Genomic DNA, 19,217 nt, shown 5'->3' with positions numbered 1-19,217 from the left:
TGCTGTTCACAGTCAGACAGCTCTTATTGCTGACAATAACCTGCTCATATTTAGCCGGTTATTTCCTTTAGTTTCTTTATTAAATCTTGGCTCATTTGTCCCAGTTATTCCCTTGTTTACTATAGTAAACTCTCTGCCCGGTATTTGTACCTCCACATCCTGCTAGTTATTTATCATGTTTCCCTTTAGCTGCTCTCATCCAAGCTACACCAAGTTAGTTCGGTCAGCTTTAAACTTTCCTTACAAGCCAAACTCTCCAGCCTGTTAATCATTCTCTCCTGCTAGGACTCGATTACAGGATCCAGTCCACGAAAGAAAATTATTAACTCCCCTGCCTTGTAATTACTAGTTCCTCTACAGAAATAGCCCCGAATCCTTATTCTCCTTGCCTTGGAGGCGATGTGGGTGCTGGATCCCGAGCGTTTGCCCTTGGGTGCGAGGTTGGGTTGCGCAGGCTGGCCTGGAAGGAGCAGGCTGTACAGAGCCCGCGCGTTTCGGGCAGCATCCACCACCCCTGCCTGCCGGAAGGACAGGCTTCTGCTCTGCCACAGCCACGGCCCTGCCCTGCCCTGTGCTCCAACGCCAAGACGGCAGCGGGGCCTGGCAGGCCTGGGTGAGCCGCTGATGCCACGGCTCCTGCACGGCAAGGTGGGGGGGGGGTGAGGCCTGTGGGTGGCTGAGGGCCACGGGGGTCCCACGGGGAGGCGGGTGAGCCCCAGCCCGGCCCGGATGGGGACCTCCAGCCCCCGCCTCGGGGAGGGAGAGCGGCTGGGGTAGACCTGTCCCCCGGGCAGTGAGGCTCAGCAGCGGGGCGCACGGGCACGATTTGTACCTCCCGCCCGTTTCAGGGCAGGCTCGGGGGCTCGACGCCCTGGCGGTAGCGGCTGCTGCCCTGTGCTCCCCGTCCCGCAGGGGCCAGATGAGGACAGACCACCTTTAACGCGCGGCAGGCCCACCCCGTCGAGTTCCGCCTCCCGCCCCTTCCCATTGGCTCGCGGCGCTATTTCTTGCGACCTGTTTGACAGAACCTCTCTCCACTTGGTCTCTGATTGGCCGAAACGGCACCCCTTCGGGGACCCTCTCTCAATAGCGTCTCTGGGCCTGGCCGAAAAGGCGTCGGCCCGTCTGCCCTGGCTCTGGCTGCCGCGTCCTCGCCTGGCGGGGCGGCGCTCTGCTCGAGCAGCTCTTCAGCGACGCTCCCTGGCTGAGAAGAGCGGCGGGGCCTGGGGTGGTGGGGCTGGGCCCCCGCGAGTGAGCGCCGTCGCCGGGGAGGCAGGGCCGGGCGGGCTGGGCCCGCGGCGGGTAGGAGCGGGGCCGGCGCCGGGGAGGGGGGCTTACGGGTAAGGGGTGCCGGGGCACTTCAGCCCGGGGCGGCGGGGCCTGTCCCGGCGGCACGGCCTGGCTGCGGCGGGGGCCGCGGCCCTCTGAGGTGAGCGGCGGGGCCGCGCTCCAGGGCGGTGCGAGGCCCCGCGGGGCCACCGGGCTCTGGCAGTCGGTCCCGGGTGAGAGGGGAGCCTGAACGTACCTGTCAGGCTTTAACAGCCCGTGCCTCGCCACCCGGCTGCCTTTCTTTTGCATATAGGGAGTCCGGCAGGAAGAAAGCTTCGCCCCTTGCCCGGGGCGCCGCGGTTCTTCGGTTAGAGTCGGTGTCGGCTCGGCGGTTATCTGCCGTGCCACGGCCGGGGCGGACCTCGCTGCTCTCCGGGTTTCTGCAGCTTTATGTCTCCTTTGGCAGCCCGGGAGCCCTCCCGTGGCAGGGGCGCCGCGGAGGCACCTTTGCCTTCCCGAAAGGGTAGAAAGTAACTTCAGACTTTCTCCAGCTCCCCGGTGCCTTTAGGAGTGTGTTGTCTGTGCACCCGCCTTCCAGAGGGGGAAAACCCCCCAAAACAAACCCAAAGCAAAACAACAAAAAACTTAGGATACTTATTTCTGAAACACATCCCCGAACTGGGATTCTCAGTCTGATGGTTTTAGATTATTGTTGATACTTCTGCTTTCGGTATTTTTCTTTTGTTGTTTTTAGCATTGCAGTTCCTTTCCCTTGAAGTTTAGTCCCGAATGAGATGAGAATGAAACTTGGAAAAAAGAGAGGAAACAGTCCTCGATCATTGGTGGAAAATCCCTGTCTTGTGAATTTGTTCTAAGGGTAAAAGGCAAAATGCAACTGTTGTGACCAAGAGTGAGATTTGAAGAGCCATATTAAAAGGGAAGAGAAAAAACCCATGCTTTTTTTTTTTCTTTTTAAGTATTTAAGTTTTTGAAGTAACAGTCATATTTAAGCAGGAATCTGGTCAGTGCAGTTTTGTCCTGCAAAAATACAGTGTTTTAAGGAGCAATCTTAACCCTGGTATGATCTGTACTTGCAAGATTTTCCGATACTGCTTTCAGGAAGAAAGGAAGAAAACTCATTTTTATTAGAGCTGAAACTGTGGCAGTGTGTAATTCACCTTTATGTGGTTGGGCTTTGAGAGCACAGAGAATTGCCAATGATATGAGCCCTGAATTTCACTGAGCTCTGCTATGGTTACAGTGCTATGAATGAAGAAACAACATCCCCTCGGTGAGGGACCATCATGTTCGCTGAAGGTGCAGCTGAGCCCTCCCCGGCACTCTGCTATGCCGATGTCCTTGGTCTGAATGCAACTCGTGAGTCCTGTGCCTGAGCAGAGGAACAGGCCTCAGCCAAGTCAGGCTGACTTCAGCTGTAGTGTAGAAAACCAATTTATTTTGTTTTCTGGTGTATGGTGAATAGAGCTGGCCTGTAGAAGGAAAAGGGAGACCAGGACTGTGGCACTGGTTTCCTTTTAAGTGGCTACGGGGTGATTTTACCCCCATTGCGCAGGTGGGGCTGGCTGAAGCGAACAGCCCTGTGGAGGCAGGGTGTGGTGAGTGATCTCTTGGATATGCTCAGCCAACTGGATTTACTTTGGACTAGATAGGGCACAGGTTTGAACAGCATGTTGTAAGGAGCAGTGTTGCTGGGGATGATGACGCCTAACTGGATCCTTGCCATCAGTTCCTGCTCCTGTTGCCGCAGAATTTTTGCTGGTGATTTCAACAGGAATGGGCCAGTTCTCCACATCCTCACTGTAGACCTTAGCTATTAGAAAAGCATGATGATCATGCTGTCTGGCTGATGGCTTTGGCTGCTCTTTCTTATATTGGATGTTCTGTTGCTCTGCCTTTGTGTATATTCCATTTTGGGAGGAAGAATAGGATACTAATACCAGGCTGTAGTGAGCAGCCTGGCTGAGAGGTAAGCTTGGTTCTGCTTTGCCCTTTGAAACCTTGTGACTGGAGCCCTGTTACATGCGGCCAACTCCTCTCCTTATCAGCAGCTTGCTGTAGTTGCGTGACAGTGGTGGCTTGTAGGGGAAAAAAAATGGAGGCTGTTTGTCCTTTTTATAAAGAATATGTTTTTCCCATGTAATTCTCTCACAGCTTTATACTCGAGCTCTTTTCAGTGGGACAGGCAGGTCAAATTCTTTGTCCCAGAAGAGATATTAGGAGGATGTGATGGTTTGCAGTTGACGATGTCACACTACCCATCTTCTGTGAGGTTTTTCTCTACCCTTTCCCAGCTTTTTTAAAAATTAGGTAGAATATTTTTCTTGTATTGGCAAATGTGAACATACTTGTCCTTGCTGCTACCGAGATGCAGAGGTGTTTCAGAGGAAGAGAACAGAGCAAAATTATTAACAGAAAATCATTCTCAACAGTGTCAATTCAGAGAAATGAGAAACTGGAGGGAAGAGAGGACACTTCCAGATATGTCTGGAATGTGAAGGTTGTTTGCTGGAACGTCTACTAGAATGAAGATTTTTGGCACAGATTTTGCCACCTCAGCACAAAGTTGATCTTTCCAGGTCTGCATGTGTTTATTTAATGTGACATCTCTTGTGTAGCACAGCGTATGGCAGTCGCAAAAGAAAAATCCCAGCTCAGCGAGTATCAGTCAGCATGGATGAATCAAAGGGATGGTTTGTTAGCTGAGGGTGGGATGATCCCTTTACCCCTCAGAAGACCTGGGAAGAGTCTCAGCCTCTGAAGAGAAAGAAGAGTCTGTGGCTGACAGTCTCGAGCAGTTTGTGGGGAAGGCACTACTGAACGCTAAAGGCTCAACAGATGACACAGGTCTGTGCTGATTCTTTCCGATTTGTGAGTCACCCAGAACCTAGCAGGGAAAATACCTTCGGAGTCCCATCATGGAGGCTGTCAGTTTTGCCATGCCAGCCAGGACTAAAGTCAAACAGGAAGATTTTCTTGACACGAATCATGGTTTGACTACAGCACACAGGCTCGTCTTCAAAATGCCAGTTGATAGAGATTTTTTTTTCTTAAGAAGTGGTCGCAGATGACACACAGATTTGGGGAGAGCCAGGAGACATGATAAGACCTAGCATTTGTATTCAGGGCATAGCTAATCAAGTCCCTTAACGGTGAGGGTTTCTGTTTCAGGGTGGAAAGAGGAGAGGATTTGCACAAGGTGATACGTTGAATCAGGAGCAGGCTCAGTAAGGTAAATCAGGTCAAAACTCTAGTATATACTAAATCCTGATCTAAAGTACTGTGTGCCATAGTCCACTTAAGCTTCCAAGGTGATCGTAGAACCAACAAAGGGATAAACTGCTACTGGTGTGGTTTTTGCCAAAGCCACTGGCACAGGCATGAAGCATGTGGAGTTTTATGGATGGCAGAGCAGGATTTCCCTTTAACTTCTGGAGGCACAGTTAATATCGCAGCAATGTAGGGCCTGAGGGATGGACAGATGGTGGAAAAGATGTGAATGTGCTCTTGGGGAAGGCAGTACAAAAAAGTTTCATCAGGGGAATGGGAAGTTCTGTCTTCTCATCTTTCTGAGAGGCAGGAGAAGTGTAAGGTGGGGAAAGCAAAAGAACTGAACGCCATGACTCTTCTGATTCTGACCATAGCACTCTGCTGCCCAGGAGTTTGACCGTAGGAAACCCATTAGATAGGACTGCATCTGGTTCTGGGTTTGTAAACTACTGGTGATGATGCTGATCTGTGTCTGAGAAGGGCAATCCAATGAGACTGGTGGCTGTAAAGAAGTAGGAGAACCTTATGCTAACAGGGTTTTAGAAAAACACTGTCTTTTCACAGTCTTAGAATAGTTCTGGTGTCTTGCAGAGGGTTAGAAGAAAAATGCTGAATCTTGCCTTTTGCCAGTATTGGTTTTGGAGGATAAAGAGTCTCTACAGTCCCTTTAGGTAAAAGCATGTGAGGTTCTCCCTGCTGTCAGATTGTAGGGTTAGTAACAGCAACAGGTTTTAGGTAGGGGCCTTCATTTTTAATTTGCAATAGTTGAAATCAAATCATTGACTGTAAATTCTTGATCTTGGGAGCTAGAACAATAATTAATCTGGTACAGCAGGGTTTCTGTCTCTGTCTGATGATGCCATATATTGCTGCTGACTCTTGATTTCTTCTATGAATTTGCCAAAGCTCAAAAAAATCACAAAATTTAATCCAGCATAGTATTACACTATTTTGGAGGTGCTTGCTTTAATCCAGCATAGTATTACACTATTTTGGAGGTGCTTGTTACTCTCATAGAAGGTAGTGTTTTTGTACTTTAATAGCTGTGTGCAGAGGAAGGGCAGGTGGCATTTCATTGTGCAGTAGTCTTTCTGATGATGATAATTTGCTGTAACAAGCAGGAAGCAATTGTGCAGGGGCCTAATGGCAGGGATGTGTTTTTTAGCTCTGACTCACAACTGATTTAATGTTGCTTTTTGTCTTTGCTGTGGTTGTCTTGTGCTGTGTTTGACCTGGACCAGAAGGAAGGCAGGATATTCCAGTCCATGATGTCTGTGATGAGATTCTCCGTGTTTGACAACATCACACGTTCGACTGCCCTGGTGACAGCACTGGATAATGTGACAACTTTGTCCCCAACAACAACGCAGGCAGTCAACGACACCAACATCACTGTGCCACACAAGTGCCTGCTGTTGCTCTATGAGGACATTGGGAAGTCCAGGTGAGACAGAGGAAATGGGACCACGGCCTGACCCTGGGCCAGGGAAAAGAGCTTGCTTTCGCAGAGTTTGGTTGAGAAGGGACTGGGGCTGGTGCCTTGCCTTCTAGACGATGAAGAACAGAAAAAAATCCTGTTTTATTTACTTTTTGCAGAGTCCGCTACTGGGATCTTCTGCTCCTGGTTCCCAATGTGCTTTTCTTTATGTTTCTTCTCTGGAAGCTGCCCTCTGCCAGGGCCAAAATCCGGGTCACTTCCAGCCCAATCTTCACTACATTCTACATACTAGTGAGTACCGCTCTGTGCTTTTGAACTGGTGAGTGAGTGGTTTTTATTACCACTTGTGAACAATAGCACTGAACTAGTGGAGAGAGAACCTAGACCAGATCTCACATGGATAAGACCTATTTTTAGTTGAAGGTGTAAGACAAGAAGTAGATGCAGACTTTTTTAATTTTGTTTTTTCTCTGTCTGAATACTGCTTTTTACAGATTCTGGGACCATATCTGCTGGTTTTGGGTGGATTTTGTTCTCCTGTGGTGATCCCCCCCCCTCTTTTGTTCTTTGCTGTCATGGAATTTAGCATCTTACACTTTATTGTTCCTTGCAGCAAGTCACATGTGACACAAAAACAGCTTCTCACTGAGGTAGTGAAAATGAGACATTGGAGAATAATTTACATGAAGCTGTTAGAAAGCTTGGTCATCTGCTGTAGAAAATGGTGATGCGACAGGGTTCCAGTTAGTCTGGGAACGTAGAAACCCAACCCCGTTAGTTTCTTTCCCATCATATCAAAGTGGCTGCTGACTTGATGATGTTCTTGTTACTTCTTAAGGTGGAAACAGAATATATAAGCAGTACAGTTACAACTCTCAAACATGTAAGATCTTGTCTGTTCTCCTCTCCCCAGTTTAAAAAGCCACAGGCAACTTTTGGTCACGTTAAGGTACTCTGCTATAGCAATCTCTGAACTTCATACCTATTTACCATGCCCTGTGAGCGGTATCACAGTTAATGCAGCTGAGAACCTACTTTGTTTAAAAATGTCATTTAGAAGCTTTGTCATAGGTACTTTTTGAGATCTTGGCCTGCCTCAGTGTGTAGCATGTGTTTGCTCTTCCTTGGTGAGATTAGTGCAGGTTGTAGAAGTAAATGTGTGTTTGAATTGGGTTAGATGGGAGGCATCCTTCTTTGGGCTGCCTACAGATACTGGCATGGCAAAACCCAAGAAGCATCAAACCAAATCTGAGCTAGTAGCCTCAACTGAATCTTTGGTGGGAAGTCTTGTTAGCTCGTTCAGGCCTGGAGTGTGGACACTGGGCTTGTGCACAGTTTTGGATAACCAGGTATACACACAAATGCTCCAAACTTTTAAAAATATTACCAGCTATTTCCAGTCTGGATTTAAATCTTCCTTTATTCTTCCAGTAATGCACATGGCTCAGTAGGACATTCATGCCAAAGGCTTTGAAAAGCAAAACTCCTGAGAAACCAAAGGGAAGAAAAAAGTGAACTGACCATATGCTGTTGACTTTTTCAAAACAGAGTGAGAAGCAGAAAGTGATGAAGCAGCCTTAGAGGAAAATGCTTTCATTCAGTTTGTTCTTCTGGAGTATGTTATTGGGCAATGAGGATGTAAGTGTGTTTTGTGAGGTTTTCCTTTCAAATGGCTGTTTGTCATGCCTTGAAGGAATGCTTTCTCATGGAGCCAGTGATTAAAGCGAAGTTAGTAGATTGGGAAGAGTCTCTACCTACTTAGAAAGGAAGGAAAAAGGGTGTGTTTTCCTCTCCAATGACTTGCTGCTGCTCCAGAACACCATTATATTCAGGGACTCTTCTTTTTTGTCAGTGTTTTGTCCCAGAGTTTTCCAACCCAGGAAGACTGTTGTAGTGTTGTTCTTTCGTGGCATTTGCATACCTTCTTCCTCTAAGGAGGAAATATTCAGCTGTAAGTGGCTTATTGGTAATTTCCATTCTCCAGCCACCTTGGGATCAGCTTGGACTCTCTTTGCTCTCTGATAGATTTAGCTGTCTCATACCTGCATCATTAGAATTAGCCTGTAACTTGAAGAATTTTATCTGGAAAAATCTGCTTTCTTATTGGGTAAGTCCACACAGCAGAGGATAGGTGTATTCAGCTGAGCTCTTGATTGCATAGTATGGCTGTGACCGCGCGGGAGTTGGTAAATTAGCCTTGCTGAGCTCCATGCTGTCATGCTTAAATGGTACATGAGCAGACTTGGGTATCTCTGTTGCATTGTGCAGCAGGGTAAGATGTTTTAAAGCTGTTGGCTGCAGCCTCTGCATTCCTGAACATCGTCAGTGTTGAGTGAGAGAACTGCAGATTTTAGTTTTACCACAAATCTGAAGTGTGGTAGTTGGTATCGAGTGGCTTCTGATATGATTGGTTTATTCAGTCATACTGAGCACTTGATCTTGTAATTTGGAGGGATATGGGATTTTTGTCTGGTTTTTTTTTTCTCCTCCCTTGCCCTAGTGAACTGAAGGGTGGGAAGACTGTTTACCTATAAAGATACTGTTGTGAGGAGTGGATGAGACCTCTTCAGAGCTGTTCAGTCTGACAGTTGAGGAAATTTGTCCTTCCTAAATTCTAAGACAGTACTCCTACATCTAACAGGCCTGAGGAATCTTCTTCAGGAAATTAACTGTAATTTGCTACAGGAAATCCTTAGTACACATTATCAGGCTTGAAAGCTGACCTGGAAATGGTATTAGAAAAAGGTTTCTGGTCACTACTGCGTATGTACCTTTTGACACAAGCTCACATTTGGTATCTTTTTGTGTAGGTATTTGTGGTGGCTTTAGTTGGCATCGCCCGTGCTGTTGTCTCCATGACTGTGAGCGCCTCTGATGCGGCCACAGTTGCTGATAAGGTAGGTACAATGCTGATTTTTAGAGGCTCTGCTTTGAGCAGTTCTGATCATAGCAATCTGCTAAGGCTTTCCTTTTATGCGCATACAAGAAGAATGTGTTTTTTTGCAGTACTCATAGCTACGTGTACTGTGGAATCCTGTTCTGATAGCTGTATGTAAAACAATGGACTTCCTAAAATAGATGCACGAATAGTGGCAGCAAAACTTTCCTTTTACAAGGATGGAACGACTCTGCTTTGCAAGAGCTAAACATTGAGATACCGTTAGTGGATAGGCAAGACCTGGCCTTTGTTACTCTTGCAATATTTGAGTGGCTCTTTGAAAAATATTTAGTTCTTTTGTGTTGAAAGGAAATAAAACGGAATTCCCTTTTGAGTCTGTTATCTGAATGTCCTTGCAGCCACTCTGAGCACAGGACAAACCTTTAGCAAACAGGAAATAGCTTTGTATGTGCTGTTCCTTTGTAGTCTACAAAGTCTTTGACTTGTAGCAGAATATTACCTAAAACAAAAAACTCTGTAGTTCTTGAGCTGTTAGAGGGAGAAGAGCCACGCACAGAGTACAGGTCTTCTGTCTTTATTCTCTGGGATCAGTATGGTTCTTTTGCTTTTCTGTTTAATGTTACCTGTCAGAGCATTGTAATGCACTGCTTTTTGTGAGTGGCTGGATGTTTTAGTGTTTTAGTTCACCTCTGTTGAATAGATGTAGGTCCAGGACTTGAATGATGGAGAAGAGGTGAGAAGGTGCTTTTCTTCAGCTCTGGTGTTGCTGCTAAGTGCATCTTGTGGGGAAGTCATGCAGTAGGACAGATACTCTGTCAATTTTTCCTGTAAACACATGTTCTATCATGTCTATTACATTTATTTTCTCTCACATATATATACGCACACAGAGTGTACTTTCTGAGATTAGAAGTGTCTCATCAAATGCCTCTTAAAATATTGTGTGTCTTCAAATGAGAGTGCCGTTCACTGTTCAGAGGAAAAGGATTAATAAGCCAGAATTTGGGTTTTTGGTCTAGGTTTGGCACTGATTTATTTCATGACTACCTGGAAAGTTGCCTTACCTGCTGGTTTTTTGATCTTGTTTCACCAGATAAAACACAGGAATGAAAATGACAAGTGGGAGGCCTTTAGAGTTGAATATGCTTTAGGTTTAGGGACCAGTAGCTTTGGAGGAGTCCAGAACACTGAATTTGTTCAGTCTTAACTGTACTGCAGAATCTACTGCTTTAAGAACTGGCCCTGTTTAATATTATACTTTTAAGGTTGTCTTGGGTTTGTGCTCCTTAGGAGTACACCAGAAAGAATGCATCCAAGACAAATGACACATCTTCAAGTGTGGCAAACCACGGCCACTTCCTCTCTCCGTAGGCTTGCTGTTTGCTCACTCCCACACAACGGTTTGGTTTCACAGGCGTGGATAGGGCTTGGAACAAGCATATAATTAGCATCCCTACAAAGCATGAGGAAGGTTTGCGGGAATGACCTGCTCCATTCAGAGGCTGCCATCCCCTGGAGCAGAGAGTGGAGTTTTGCTGTATTAACTTCTGACTGGTTCCGTCTAATCATGTTTGTCTGGTTTCTGTTATCCCTTAGATCCTGTGGGAGATCACAAGGTTCTTCCTTCTGGCGATTGAACTGAGTGTGGTGATTCTAGGCCTTGCCTTTGGTACGTGTCAAGAGGTTTTTGAGTGCTTTGCATCTTTCCTATTCGCTTTCTTTCCACAGAGGCTGCATCTGTAAGTTTGTGGAGATGCTGATTCTATAAAGGGAAAAAGGAATAAAGACAAGGGACAAATTGGGCAGTTTTAGTTAGAAATGGCTGAACACCTGATTATGTTTACAGATCTATGGCTTATGCAATTTCAGGGTTTATATGTGCTTTGTTTGTCCTGCATGCATGTGGTGAAGGAGTGTACAGCTTAGGTGAAGAAGACTTATGCAAAGATCAACAGTCTGATCTTTGCTTCAACCCCATTTTATTTAAGATGTTTCCTTTGGAAGTCCTTCAATCCCCTCCTTGGCTGGTTTCATTCCTAGCTTCATTCAGCTGCTTTAACTGTACCTGCAATCTGTAACTACTTTTTTCAGTTGTACAAGTGAAAATGCTGTTTGGAGCACCTCTTCCTGTGGGTCAGAGAGAAGGGACTTGGTAGGCATCACTGTTGCATCTGCCAGTGGGACATCCGAGCATGAGTTCTTTCATCTTTGAGGGCTTGTATAATAATTTAGGTTGGAAGAAGCTTCTGGGGATTGTCTGCTCCAGCATATTCCAGTGCAGATTTCTCTAAATTATATAAGCCCTTCTCCCTGGCTCTAACCCAGTCTCCCATCAACATTTTTCCCAAGAAGAAACTTTACAGCATCTCAGTGTACATGATACTGGAGTTGTTCCTGACTTTTTTTTTTTGGTAACCCCAGGAGAATGACTTAGTTGCTTTCTGTATATTAGTGTGGGCAGAGGCAAGCAAGTTAAAACCTATTGTTTTGTAAGTATTATCTTGTCCGTGAAAGGCTCAACTCTCCAAAGAGGGAAGCAGTTTCTAGTGGTTGAGTGAGCTTTAACCCTCCCTTGAAGGCCTCTGGAAATGCAGATGTTTTCCTGTATTGGTTTTGGAGAGAACTGATTTTTACCAGGACTGGGATCACATCCTGAGTCACTTCTGTATTCCTTAATTCAAGGTCACCTGGAGAGCAAGTCGAGTGTGAAACGTGTTCTAGCAATCACTACAGTGCTGTCTCTGGCATATTCTGTCACCCAGGTGAGTACACAGGAGCAGAAGAATTAGTCTTTGTGAAAGAGGGGACTTGGCTTGGAGTTAGGCAGTTAGGCGTGGGACTCCCATCTGGAAAGTGGCAGCTTTGCTCTTTGAGGTTTTGGGGAAAGAGTGGACACTTGTGGCAGTGTATGAGGATCCCCAGAGCATACCTCAGACTGTATCTCCCTGTCCTGTTCATGGCAGGAATGGCTCAGCCAAGGTCAAGAAGTGAGATGTGGTTAAGATGGGTTGCCTTGTTTAGTGAATCTTGGAACAGGAGTGAGAGTTTTTCCGCTAGACGGAGAGACCTGAGGTGTGCTTGCTGGATAAGGGCAGTGCAGTGGGTCTCTTGTCTCCTGACTCTGAGAACTGAGAGCTCCTGCTTCCCTTCAAACTAGCAGCTGGCTTGCTAGCTCAGTTTATTAGCCGTGTCTCCATCTTTCTGAACAATGCAGTAAGTGTCTGGGTTTATTCTCCTCAGTATGTAAGTGGTCAGCCCTGTGTCTCTCTACTTGGGGCAGCACCAGAATAACACACAGGTCTTTGTTCCGTGACCAGGCTCTTGCTTGTGGAGGCAGTGAGCTGATTGCTACCACATGATAATGCTGGAGGAGCCTCATTTAAATATCAAGCGTTTGAGCTATATCTGGGTTCAGTAGTGCTTACAAGCACTTCTCTCTCTCCACTGTCTGTATGGTAGCTTCTGTTCATACCATTTTTTCATGAATTCAAGTGAATGAGACAGTGTCCTTTCCCAGCTCTTGTGCAAATGTAGGCTTTTATATTCTGGATGTTTGAGCAGGAAAGGCCTACTTTAGAGAAGGAAATAGAACTCTCAGTCTATTTCAAATAAACAACTGCTTGCATCCCTTATCCCTTCATCCAGTCTCTCTTCTGGAATGTCATCAATGCTGTTTTTCTTCAGATGCAGATCCCTGCCAGTTTTTTTCCCCTCACTTCTTATCTTCAGTTTCTTCTTCTTTTCCTGTGTAAGCTTAACTTGGTCTGAGCAGGGCAATGATTGGGTCCTAGGTGGCTGGGACAGTTCAGTGGTCTGAAATTCTTTAAAGAGTCTCCTTTGTCCAAACACCCATTCTAGTGAGGATGCTGACTGTAACAGAATCATGTTGGTGCCACTGCTCTCCTAGGGCACCCTGGAAATCCTGTACCCTGATGCCCACCTCTCAGCAGAAGACTTCAACATCTATGGCCACGGAGGGAGACACTTTTGGCTTGCTAGCTCTTGTTTCTTCTTTCTGGTAAGTGCTGGGCATGTGTTATACACTCTGATAGCTTTTTATTTTCTAAATGGGGCAAGGAGGATGATTTGTGTATAATAAGGCCCTAGTCCCCCTCCTGCCTGATACAGTGCAGCACTGATGCTTCTCGTGGTGCAGGTGTGGTGGAAGTGGTGTAAGCTGTGGTAGCTGAATTCCAGCTGAACTCGGATGTTCTTCACTCCCTTGTTTCTCAGTGACCAGCCTTTGTGTGCTGATGGGGGTGAGGCGTGGGGCCTTTGCATCTGCACCAGGTTTAATATTGGGGGTCTGTGCCTCTGTCCTGAGACATGTAGGAAGTGCATGACACCACACACCATCCCTGCAAAGATTGTTGAGTTCAGCTGTCAAGCAGCTGTGGAACAGTTGGTTCTTTGTCTCAACAGGTCTATTCCTTGGTGGTGATTCTTCCAAAAACTCCTCTGAAAGACCGGATTTCTTTGCCCTGTAAGTGACTGTAGTGTGTTCTGTAGTACAGATGGAAACAGCGCCAGGGTAAAACATAGGTGGGAGTAAGAGGTTCCTGTGTCTGGTTGTGATGCAGATACATCCCACTGTCTCAGGGTACAGATACATGGACTGGTAAGTTATCGCTGGAAAAATAGTATGTTGTGCCTTTTGGAGAGCAGAGTAAGAGCAATTACGTTGCCACTTCAGTAGCTAAACAATTATATTAAGAAAACAAGATTTACTGCTCAGTTAATGATATAGGTGTAATGTAAATATGTAATCTTAAGAGAGCCGTAAGAAATGGCATCTTAATAATAGCTTCCTTTCAAATGCATGTATGATGTTAAAGTGTACATATTGGTCATCCCCTGGGAAAGAAAGGCTAATTGGGAGCTGCTTAGTAATTTTTATCTGGGCATTTACTTTATTAAGATGCTTCTCTGGTTTCTCTTTTTGTTGCAAAGTATCTGCAGTTCTTGAATAGAGAGAGAAGCTGTTACTAGATGTTTGCATTTGGCTGTTTTCTCTCTAAGTACTGTTGGCATCTATGTGTGGGTACCCTGAGGGGGTGGATATGTGTGGCACATGCCACAAGCAGGTGGTCCTGGGCCTGATCTGCCTAGTGTCCAGCATAGCCTGCTGCTCCTGTCCAGGTTCCCTGAACAGTTTTGTTAGTGCTGTACATCAGAACGGCACAGATTCTGGTTCAGCTGAGGGTTTTTTGTTTGTTTTCACACATTCAATTATGTGACTGACACTGGTTCCAGATGCTTGGCTATAAAATCTTTGTATGTGTTGCCATGACCATGTGTTTTCAAAACCCATCTTGTGTGTGTATCCACATGCAGGAGGGTATGGTTTAGTTCCTATACCTCCATCAATCCTGCCAGCATGGGGCAGGAAAATACAGTCTTAATTCTTCAGGAGTTCTTAAAAAGACAAGATAGTGAGATGCTTCTGTTGCGTTTCCCATCTCCATCAAACAGACTTGCACTGGGCTGGTATTTATAAGGTTGAGCTTCATCTGTGTCCGTGTTTTTTCCACAGCCAGGAAGAGTTTTTATATTTATGCTGGAATCCTGGCGCTGCTGAACCTGGTGCAGGGCCTGGGCAGTGCCCTCCTGTGTGTGGATATCATAGAAGGACTGTGGTATGTATACTGGGGGAGGAGGTCTGCAGCCCAGTTTATCATGTTGCATTTGAGTGTCCTTCAACACTGCGTCTCCCAAGAAGACAAACTTAGGCTGTGTTCCTAAGAAGGAGTAAAGCTTTTGACTCTGTTCTGTGCCAAAAGACCTCTAAGTGGCAGGAAACTCACAGTGGAGTGGTCTGTAGAGCTGTATGCTCTGCAGTGGTCTTGAAGTGGTGAGTCATAGTTTGAATCCACTGATGCCTAGCCATTGGCTCATGTTTCATAGGTAATAAGAGGGGAATTTGTTTGCTAGAAACAGCATGGAGATACTTTATTCACATCTGGATCAGTGTCACTTATGTGAGTCAAAATTGGGAGCACTAAGACTGTACTCTTGGTCAGGTCTTGGCATGGTTCCCTCGTGAGTGTCCAGGAGCAGTGATACATGTTGATGGCGATGTCTCTTACTTTGCATCGATTTGAATTTGTTTAGCACCAGACTTGTTGCTTGGGCACTCTGGAGGGAAATGGGATCATCCTGAGGGGGATGTGGTGGGTGTTATCCAGCTGTATTGTGCTTGAGTGCTAAATTTCTTCATGTTCCCTTTTGCCATTGACAGCTGTGTTGATGCTACCACGTTCCTTTACTTCAGCTTCTTTGCACCTCTCATCTATGTGGCGTTCCTGAAAGGTTTCTTTGGGTGAGTAGCCAGGAACGGGAGTTTAGAGGGTATATATTGTCATTTAATTGTTCTGCACCCAGGTCGTCCTCATCTGCAGAGTAAAGGCAGGGACTAGAATGCTAGTTAGGGAACCAATTTTTCCTTTCTGGCCTTGTGGTTTTTGTTGTGTGACCCCGGCCTGCTTGCTTCTATCCAAGACTCCTTTGTATGCAAAATAGAGCTGGTAGCGATGTTCCTCTCAAACATTTATGACGATCACTTCTTCAGTGTCTGCATCCTGTTTAGTACAAAGTTTTGCTGTTGAAGTTGGTAGCTAAACAGTTAGTAAGAGTCCCAGAAGGTTAAATGGTCTCCTGGGTGGATTTTGGGATGGGTTTGTAGAAAGGATCTAGGGGTTAGGTTGCTCTTTGGCTGAGAACCCCTCTACAATGGGCCTAAGAGTCGCCGGTTAAAAGCACTCGGAGAGTGATTCCTGGGTCGGGGTTGCCGCCGTGTGGCCACTCAGAGGAGATGCATCTTGATAGGAAAAACTCGAGTGTTTTAGTGTAGGTTTCAGCTTTTATTGTCCATAAGCAAGAAACAGCAGGCTTTAAAATAACTGAGAACATAAAGTACTCATAAAATATCAAAATGTGCCTCTACTGCCTTCTGAAATCAGAAGGGAACAGAGTTTGAAGTTAGAGATGGAAACTGCTAATCCACAAGTATTTGTTTTGGTTTTGCTGAGGTGCACAGATGGAACTTGAGGTGGACTCCTGTTCTGTTGGTGTCAGTAACCAGGCTGCTGTGGAGTCCAGTGGTGTTTGGATGCTGTTGCCCTCAGTAATTCAGAACTCTCAAAGATGAGAACACCTTTCCCACGCTGGAGTCAGGATTCTGCCATTTTCATTTCTCTCAGGTGACTTCGTCCACAGCTACATTTAGCATTACTTTATGGCAGTTACTCTGCTAGGTATATTTCAGGACTGAAGGCTAGGGTGAAGAGTGTTTAGGGTCTGAATACGCAATTTCTTAGCGCTGCTGAGTTTCAGTTAAGGATAAGTGGCTGTGATACTACATTGCTTAAATGTGTTTTAAATCTTTCAATCACTCCAGGTCTGAACCGAAGATCCTTTTCTCCTACAAATGTCAAGTGGACGAACCTGAGGATGTGGATGTGCACCTACCCCACCCTTATGCCGTTGCCAAGAAGGAAGGAATGGATTCTGGGTTCTACTCGAGCACTCAGATTGACACCACAGCCTACCTGGATGACGTGGCCTCTATGCCGTATCATGTGGGCAGCATCAACAGCATAGATAGTGACCGCTGGAAAGCCATCAATGCCTAATGCAGGGCTACCCGCCTCATATGATGCCTCATTCCTTTCCTTCCAAACTCCCTGATACCACAGCTGTTAGGATGTGCATTGGAAATCTGTCCTTGGCTATCTGCCATGGTTTTCCTCTCTTCCTTAGGATTTCCAAAACCTATTGTGGAACTAAGTTGGCAGCCCAAATCCTGTTGGAAAGAACATTTTCTGTCGCTGAGAACAATGTAGAACAGTTTTGTTCATAAACTTATAAACACTGAATCTTCCTGATCCTCCGTGTTCCAGATGTGAATATGACCCAGAAAACAGGCCTGACTGGCACCTCTTCCTTTTCAATGACTGAAAGCACTTGTCTCCCAATTAGGGGAATGGTGTTTAGGGATGAGGGTGTTGATTTGACTGCTGTATTCTACATACGTAGAAAGAGTTTGGTGGTTGAAACCAAAGATGGTCTTCCTGGGCTTTTTCAAGGAATGGTTGCCTGGGTCTTGTCATAGTACCACAGCCTAGGTGGTGATAGCAGTGTCTGAAGAGGGAAGCTGGTCAGCTGGGCTTGTCTCTGGTTTCAGCTAATACCGATGGAAATCGTGAATTGCAGTTGCTAGGGGTTAAAAGGAGTGTTCTGAGTGTGTAGGAAGAAGAGAGGTATGAAGAAGAATGAACCGTTCTTTGTGCCCTGGGAGCATTTTGGGGGGCACTGGCTAGTAGCTAGCAGCGTGGATGTGACTGACTGAACCATAGGGAGACAGAAGGACAGACAGTGCTGCTGTCTAGCTGAGCTGAAGGAGCTGTGAAACAGCCTATGGAGGCTGTACTACTGTGCATCTGAGCTCACAGGAAAATCGAGGTAACAACAGTGAATCAGGGCTGAGTTTCAAGAATGAAACCTGTGAGGAAGGTGTATTTTCCATTTGCAGCCCACTTCGTGGCCCTGGCAGGGTCTTGGAGAATGCTGTGAAGGAGGAAGCTGACTCTGCAGATGAAGGCTCCAGAGGTGACCAGGTGCTTGAGGCAGAGCAGAAGTCCATGATGAGTCCGAGCTGTCAGTATTTAGTGACTGGAAACTCCCAAACACCATAGGCATGCTAGAATGACGTTGGCTGGTGTTCTAAGTTGGGAGGCAAGTGGGAGATAGATGTGTTTCTCTGGCAGTGTCCTTCTCTTAGGTTGCAGTTCAGATCCCCAGACTTCTGCTGGTCTGAATAGGTTTTATGGCTCAATCTGTTGAAAATACTTATGTGCATGTGGAGTGTGGTTCTTTTAAAAACTGTCTGGAACTTCTTATTAACCTCTTCCGTGCTGGAAAAGGGACTACTGCTGTCTGAGCTGTCTGGCACGCAGTTTCAAGACATTGTGTTCCAAACCAGGGACTGTTCAGCTGAAAGCTGAATCAGGCTGGTTTCTGGGACATCCTGTGCTCTCCAGGGTTGAAGAGGTACATTCCTCTAGCTTTGGGGGTGCTTTCCTACCTGAGTCCTCCAGGTAGGTGGAGATCTGCTATAAGCAATAGCAACTTTCCATTAGAGATGGTAGAAAGAAGGAATTTGAAACATTTGGGGATTGTGCATGTCTCTTGCCCCAACTCACTGCTCTTTCTGAAGAATACTGAGGTAAGATTTTTCTGGGAAATTGTCATGCAGGGTGCAGTGTGAAGGTGTTAGTTTGGATTGTGGGCAGGTAGGGGAAAGCATTTGCTACCAGGTGTTCCCACCATAGGGAAAGTAAGTTTGGTTAAGAACATGAAGTTCGTATTGGTTGCCAAAACTATGCAGGCCCTTTGCTTACCGTTTTTTGTTAATGAGCAATGCAGCCTCTCCATTCTGCCTGTGGACTTTGCCCTGCAGGCCTCTAAGTAGCACTGGCACCTTGATAACAAACCAACCCCCTCCTTTTTTTTTTTTTTTTTTTAAATTTACTTTTGAGGAAAAAAGGCTTCTGTTTGTGTGAGAGCTGAATTGTTTCATGTAGGTCAACAGCCTTTCACATTTCCTCTCCATGTGATGACTCTGTAAGGGCTGGATGAGCAACTGGCCAAGTCAGCCCTTGCCACGTTAGAGAAGTATTCAATGCACCTTCCGTCACTTGCTGTTAATCAGCCTGAGCCACGCTTGCTTGCTTACTCTAAAAGGGATGGATGATGTGGTGCCTGAATTGACTGCTGCTGCTCCTAATGCTGCTTTACAGCACTGATCCCGAGCTGCTGTTGGAAAGTGTGGGGAAACCTGCAAAGCTTCCCTGGAGTTGATGGGCCTTGGAGATATGAAGGTCTTAAAGCAGTTGAGAAATAAAGGGGCAACTGCTTTTCCGTCCCAAGGAGTATTTGCTGACTCAGCACCCTGACCGAAAGGACTTACCTGTCCTCCTTGGTGATGTGAAGAGCAGGCTATGAATTCACCTATTTATCAGCTGAATTCAGTGCTGAAGGATCACCTGTGCAGGTGGTCGACATGTCCATCCTGTCCTTTGCTGGCAGGACTCCAGTATTTCTGGAGTGTCCTATGTTCTGCTGCTGAGGAGCTTCTGCGCTAGGTCATAGATTGACCTTCCTCCTGTTGTATTTTTATGTATATATAATGCTTTGGGCCATATTCACAACGGTCCTTGAGCAGAAGTGTGTTATGTGTGTGTGAGGGATGTGAAGAGAGAAAATATAGAATAAATGTATATTTTTGTTTGTAAAATAAAGAAATAAAATTAAGTTTGGCATAAA

General features: G+C 46.0%; 2 protein-coding genes across 9 annotated transcripts in view; one reads left to right on the top strand and one right to left on the bottom strand.

The window, feature by feature from the left end:
* MCM2 (minichromosome maintenance complex component 2) overlaps nt 1-1,607 on the bottom strand; it is a 17,054-nt gene extending 15,447 nt beyond the window's left edge. The window contains exon 1 of the mRNA XM_054837843.1: nt 1,526-1,607. The gene's annotated coding sequence lies outside the window, so the exon portion shown is untranslated. The remainder of the gene's footprint in view (nt 1-1,525) is intronic.
* Nucleotides 486-19,217, top strand: TPRA1 (transmembrane protein adipocyte associated 1). Of its 8 annotated transcripts, XM_054837846.1 has the most exons (12): nt 1,209-1,302; nt 3,906-4,134; nt 5,799-6,001; nt 6,154-6,286; nt 8,806-8,892; nt 10,491-10,563; nt 11,577-11,656; nt 12,802-12,912; nt 13,317-13,377; nt 14,428-14,530; nt 15,133-15,213; nt 16,291-19,217. In XM_054837846.1, the coding sequence occupies exons 2-12, from the start codon at nt 4,126-4,128 to the stop codon at nt 16,523-16,525; spliced, it is 1,176 nt and encodes a 391-aa protein (XP_054693821.1). In that variant the 5' UTR covers nt 1,209-1,302; nt 3,906-4,125; the 3' UTR covers nt 16,526-19,217. The 8 variants fall into 8 exon arrangements, with proteins under 8 accessions (XP_054693819.1, XP_054693828.1, XP_054693821.1 ...); XM_054837844.1 differs by lacking the exons at nt 1,209-1,302; nt 3,906-4,134 and adding an exon at nt 486-648; XM_054837853.1 differs by lacking the exon at nt 3,906-4,134 and having other exon boundaries at nt 1,147-1,302.

This window comes from Grus americana, chromosome 11 (assembly GCF_028858705.1).
Source record: "Grus americana isolate bGruAme1 chromosome 11, bGruAme1.mat, whole genome shotgun sequence".
NCBI lineage: Eukaryota > Metazoa > Chordata > Aves > Gruiformes > Gruidae > Grus > Grus americana.
The sequence above is the reverse complement of the archived record's forward strand: the minus strand, read 5'-3'. Positions and strand labels throughout refer to the sequence as shown.

Bases quoted from the DNA above. Each gene is read 5' to 3' on its own strand.
- TPRA1 (XM_054837844.1), top strand. From the start codon at position 625: ATGCCACGGCTCCTGCACGGCAAG. The intron at 11,657-12,801 runs GTGAGTACACAG...CTGCTCTCCTAG, and splicing joins TGGCATATTCTGTCACCCAG to GGCACCCTGGAAATCCTGTA. The intron at 15,214-16,290 runs GTGAGTAGCCAG...CAATCACTCCAG, and splicing joins TTCCTGAAAGGTTTCTTTGG to GTCTGAACCGAAGATCCTTT.